We start from the raw sequence: 5,468 nt of genomic DNA on the forward strand, positions 1-5,468 counted from the left end.
CCAGAGAGAGATTTACAGAGTTATCAAAACGTCACGCCAGGGAAAGACTACATGAAACACATACCTTGTTTGAAGTGGTTCTAAAATCCCCTATGGGGGAAAAAAACGTTTTTGCTAGGTTTTATGGGTATTATGACTTGTCCACTGTGGGGCTAGAGTTTTAAGAGTGTTTAACTTTTTAAAGTCATAAAGTGTAAATGCGTGGCTCGCAACGGGCCCAAGACCGCAGCGTGTTTGCCTGAAGCCGGAACACATGCGCTGAAAGATACCGGGACAAATATGCATTATTGTAGCTGAGCTGCTGCTATAGATGTCAAAGTACAATTTGTTCAGTAGACATTTCACTTTTTATTGCACAAACACAAACCAGACAATGTATCCCAATGTTTTCTTACAGGTTTAGTCAATTTCACCGTATTTCAACGGATAGTTTTGTAAATCGTTGTAGGCTTTTATTTTGAAACACCGCGGAAAACCCGGAAGTAAAGCACGGATCCAGCACTTCTTTACATTGTCATCATATTTGTAAAGCAGTGCAGAACAAGCAGTTTTAGTTTACTGCAATTGTTTCTAAAACCGTAATGCAACCATAAACAGTAAGGAAGCTTTTTTATGTATGTGTAGATTAACCTTGAATGCTACGCTTGTTATTAACGTGCAGGGACTTGTAGTTTACAGTATTAGTTCGACTGCCTCTGTAATGCGTGAATAAGCCTACTAGGTATGTTGTTCAGCCTAGCTTACTACAGTTTCCCACATCAGATTTACTAGTGCTGCTTGCCACATGCAGTTATCTAGCTACAAAATTCCACTGTGCTAATATGGATTTGATTAGGCTTTAACACAATATTTCACTGGTGAAGTTACAGTAGCTATGTTTGCCAATTAACCTCATAGTTTATTCAATGAATAATGTTATCTAGGATCTCTTTATAGAGATGACAGTGCCAGTGGTGAACCTTTCTTTTGCTGCGTGTGGATTCCTGGGTATCTACCAACTGGGCGCATGTGGAGCCATCCTGAGACATGGAGACAAGCTGGTGAGCTCTCTCAGGGCATGTGCCGGGGCATCTGCTGGAGCTCTGGTGGCTGCAGTGATGGTCACTGCTCCAGACAAACTAGAGGTAAAATAGTAAGGTCTTCATCATCATCATCCTATTCTTCTTTCGTCTATTCCTTGTACATTGTTGTTGTGTTTAGGCCTACTGTTGGTTGATACATTTGGTCTTTTTCCAATAGAGTGTCAAAGAATTTACCTTCAGATTTGCGAAAGATGTCAGAAGCCAGAGGCTTGGAGCTGTGACTCCTGGATATAACTTCATGCTTACACTCAGGTAGTCACTTACTAACTCTGAGAGAGCTATACACTGAATATACCAAGATTAGGAACACCATAGTATTGAGTTGCTCCCCCCTCTACAAGTTGTCGAAAGCATAGCCCATGTTGACTACAGTGCTTCTCACAGTTGTGTCAAGTTGGCTTGATGTCCTTTAGGTGAAGAAAATCCATCTTTAACCGGTCTCCTCCCCTTCATCTACACTCATCTACACTGATTGAAGTGGATTTAATAAGTGACATCAATAAGGGATCATAGCTTTCACCTGGATTCACCTGGTCAGTCTTATGTCATGGAAAGAGCAAGTGTCCTTAATGTGTTGTATACTCAGTGTATAGAACAGTCATATTCAGATGCATATCCACACATAGTTAGACAGGCAGAAACACAGAGAGACAGTTGGTTGGGTTGAATGGGAATAAGTGTTCATAATGTTTTGTACACTGTGTATTTCGTTGCGTTAAAGCCACGTCTAGATAACTGGGTATGTCAATCATTTTTCATTTGTAACACCTTTATAATAAATGTAGCTATTCATGTGTGGGATTAAATTAAACCTACGGCTATAGAACTGAACAATGGTTGCATTTGTACCTTCATTAAGTGCACGCATTACACAGCCAACAGATTGTGTAATAAGTGCATGTTTTTATTATAGAGCCGTACAGTTTTGTTAAATTCATTATTAAAAACATGACAAAAAAGCATCTGTCCCTTTGTTCTCCCCAGGGAGGGCATCGAGGAGTTTCTGCCTGGCGATGCCCACAGTAAAGCAGGAAATCGCCTTCACATCTCTATAACACATTCAAAAAGTGGCAAGAACACCATCGTGTCCAGCTTTGCCTCCAGGGAGGACCTCATAAAGGTAGCCCGCCACAAGCCTGAGCAGATTATATTACTGGAGCTTGGCTTTAACACAAAATTTTGTCGTAAATGTTTGAGGAGCATGGCCATTGTTTTCCCCCTGATACACTGCATTGTTGGGTCAGTTCTGTGTTTAAGCCAGTCAAGTGACAGAGCAATGCATATCTAACAATATGTGTGGGTCAAGGAACATTTACAAATCTCTTTCACTACATATTTTAGGATTAGGTCTGACCTGGCCTTTGCTTCTTTTAATTTAAGGCACTCTTGGCCAGTAGTTTTGTGCCTGTCTATGCAGGAATCAAACCGGTGGAATGGCAAGGACAGGTAATAAATTTAACTGCATCTCAAACTCAACCAATGGATGTTGTCCATTACGAGCTTACTGTTACTTTTTGTTTTTTCATAACTGAAAATCTATAAACTTAATTGTAACACATATCCTTCAGAAATGGATTGACGGGGGATTCACGGATAGTCTGCCCATCCTGCCAGAGGGACGTACCATCACAGTCTCCCCCTTCGCAGGTCCCCAAGACATCTGCCCAAAACACAGAGGGCTCATGAACCTCCACCTCAAACTGGCCAACATGGACGTAATGGTGAGTATGATCACCGTTTGATTACATGTTCACAGGGATACAGACAGTACACATCTTCAACAAGTGTGTATTGCATTCATTGTATGGTTTTGCACATCATTTTGCCTGGACAGTCCTTTTGCAGTATTTAAATTGGTTCGATTTTGTAGATGTTTTTGTTGATGTTTTGTGTTGTTTTTATCCCTCAGTTTTCCAAGGAGAATATCATCAGGTTAAACCAGTCCTTATTCCCTCCATTAGAGGAAAGGATGAACCAGTATTGTAAAGAGGGTCATGACGATGCAGTGAGGTTTCTGAAGAACGAAAACTGGATCAAGTAGTGTTGTATTTCAATTGAGTGTTTTTTTTATTATAGTGTTTTTACTTTTAAATATGGTGTAAATCACATTATTTATTTTAGATTTTAAAGTGTGTAAAATAAAGAAAATACAATCATTTAAGTAAAATGTATATTTTGCTCTTTGCAAATCCACTGTAGCCCATAAAATCAACAGTAATAGCTACTCTATAATCCGAGGAGACGTTGGAATATCAGCCAACTGCATGTAACTATATCTCTCATGTGAGGTAACTAGGTGAAAATCGGTCTTTGAACACACCTCACCATCAATTTCCAGCAGCGATCCATTACCCCTGAGCCAGCAGTGGCAGGCGGTGGGGAAATCAGTAGGGCACTTCACGGAGGTACCTAATATATATAGGGCAGTGGCGTCACGCTAACCTAGCAGAGGTCCTTCAGCTCCTCCAGGACAAGAATGGAGTACCCCTTTGATGTTACCATAGAAATGGTTGTTTGAACTCTGCACGTTCTTCTCTCCACCTGAGGAACCGTTTAACTTCCTCCGGTCCTCGGGTATCGACGTGCACTGTGTTCAAGAGATCTTATTTTTCCCGGTGGTTGAACTCACACACACTCCCTACACACACCTTCCTCCAGATCTTCTGAGGATACTTCTTCATGCCTGGATAGAAACCAAGGCAAAATGCGCTCTGTTTAAATGACTCAAGGTCTGCATATCCAGTAGCAATTGCTGAAATAGTCTAACCCCAAAACATCAAAGAACCATATCTGCATCTATTAACACGACAAGGCTGAATTATCATAACTACTTACCAAATGTGACTGATAAAAGCATAATTGTCCAAAAAGACTTGGATGAGTTGAAATAAATAACGTTTAGCACTGTACACTCATTAGCATGAGGGCAAAGAGCTGATCTGTACACTAAAGCTGAGATTTAGTTTGATCAGAAACCACATAATGACTATGTAAACATTTTTGTGCAATCATAAAAATATCTGTTTTGTCACAATCAGTGTTTCGATGAATTGTACATCAGTTGTACGTCACCAACTAGGCCATACAGTCCTGTAAGTAAACAGTGAAGTGAAGTAACCATGGTGTTTTCCTACCGCTATCCAGCCTCCCTGCTGTTGTTAATAATTAGCCTGATTTTTGTCCACAGTTGTAATTAACACCTGGGGACATAGATTCCCTAGCGTATGGTTTAATATTGTTTAGGTTTTCTCCTCTGAGGAAACCTCTGCTGCGCTCCACTTCTCTGGCGTCCGGGAGCAGAGAGGCTGTGCTGGATGTGACGGACCAGTGGCCAAGCCGACACACAGGGTTGCGTCCCAAATGGCACTCCAAATAGTGCACCACTTTTGACCAGAGCCCTGGCCACTGGTCAAAAGTGGTGCACAATGTAGGGAATAGGGTGCCATTTGGGACGCAGCCCCCGAGTCAAAGACGAGATAAACAGCTGGCTTCTATCACTGCCAAACTCTCTCTGTTGTGGATGGATCCAATAATGGTCAGCCACCGTGATTTCAGGGCCATGGATGTAGGAAAATAATTCGATTTATACACAATGTCAGAATATCAGTCAAGTAGAATATCAGTCAAGTAGAATATCAATCCCAGTTCTAGTGATGGTGGCTGTCGTTCTGTAGTTGGTGCTGGTAGCCCACCTAAATCAGACCATTAATCATTCACATTAGAAAAATGTGTTGAAACAAATGAACACATGGTAATAACAAAATAACACATGGCATAAAATGCAACGGGTGTGTGGGAATGCGCAAAAATAAATCAGAATTCAGCATCCATCATATAAATGACTAAACAGGGGAGAGAGCACTCCTTAATATTCAGAGATTTGCTAATGGTAGTTGGTGACAAATAGACTGCTGGATATAGAGTTAACAGGAGACTAAGATACATATTAACTAAACGTCACTGAAATCTGAGATCAAATGAAGAGCTAAGCTTAAAGCTAGTCTGGGTGATGAAGTTTTGCTGCTGGCTGTGGCCACAGGGGGATGAGCCATGTGTGACTCAGGCTGACTCTGTACTGACTGCTGGCATTAGACACGGCAGCTCTAATGAACATCTTAATACAGCTCTATTTGTTAATACAGCCATGTCTTTTCATGTCGGTTGTCCACTCAGTTTCATTGCTTCTTGGATGTGCAGATGCCTTTTACAGAGACCCTGTAGTGTCTAAATGATGAACAGTGATTAAATGATCATCGGTAACCTACAAGGGTAACACAGGGTTATAGTAGCACCCCGGAGAATAAAACTAGAAATTCTCCAACTTGAGTTGGACCTTGTGCTAATCAGTGCACTGAGTTGCTGGCCTCAACAATCACATCACACAAA

The 5,468-nt window shown here is 41.2% G+C and overlaps 1 protein-coding gene across 4 annotated transcripts; it reads left to right on the plus strand.

The window, feature by feature from the left end:
* The first annotated feature begins 454 nt into the window (after positions 1–454).
* Positions 455–3,243, plus strand: LOC139532163 (patatin-like phospholipase domain-containing protein 4). Of its 4 annotated transcripts, none has more exons than XM_071329386.1 (7): positions 455–596; positions 924–1,124; positions 1,240–1,334; positions 2,067–2,202; positions 2,463–2,528; positions 2,651–2,803; positions 2,992–3,243. In XM_071329386.1, exons 2-7 carry the CDS (start codon positions 939–941, stop codon positions 3,121–3,123), a joined length of 768 nt encoding a protein of 255 aa, XP_071185487.1. In that variant the 5' UTR covers positions 455–596; positions 924–938; the 3' UTR covers positions 3,124–3,243. The 4 variants fall into 4 exon arrangements, with proteins under 4 accessions (XP_071185487.1, XP_071185488.1, XP_071185489.1 ...); XM_071329387.1 differs by having other exon boundaries at positions 937–1,124; XM_071329388.1 differs by lacking the exon at positions 455–596 and adding an exon at positions 603–721.
* Positions 3,244–5,468: the final 2,225 nt, after the last annotated feature.

This window comes from Salvelinus alpinus, chromosome 10 (genome assembly GCF_045679555.1).
Source record: "Salvelinus alpinus chromosome 10, SLU_Salpinus.1, whole genome shotgun sequence".
Lineage (NCBI taxonomy): Eukaryota > Metazoa > Chordata > Actinopteri > Salmoniformes > Salmonidae > Salvelinus > Salvelinus alpinus.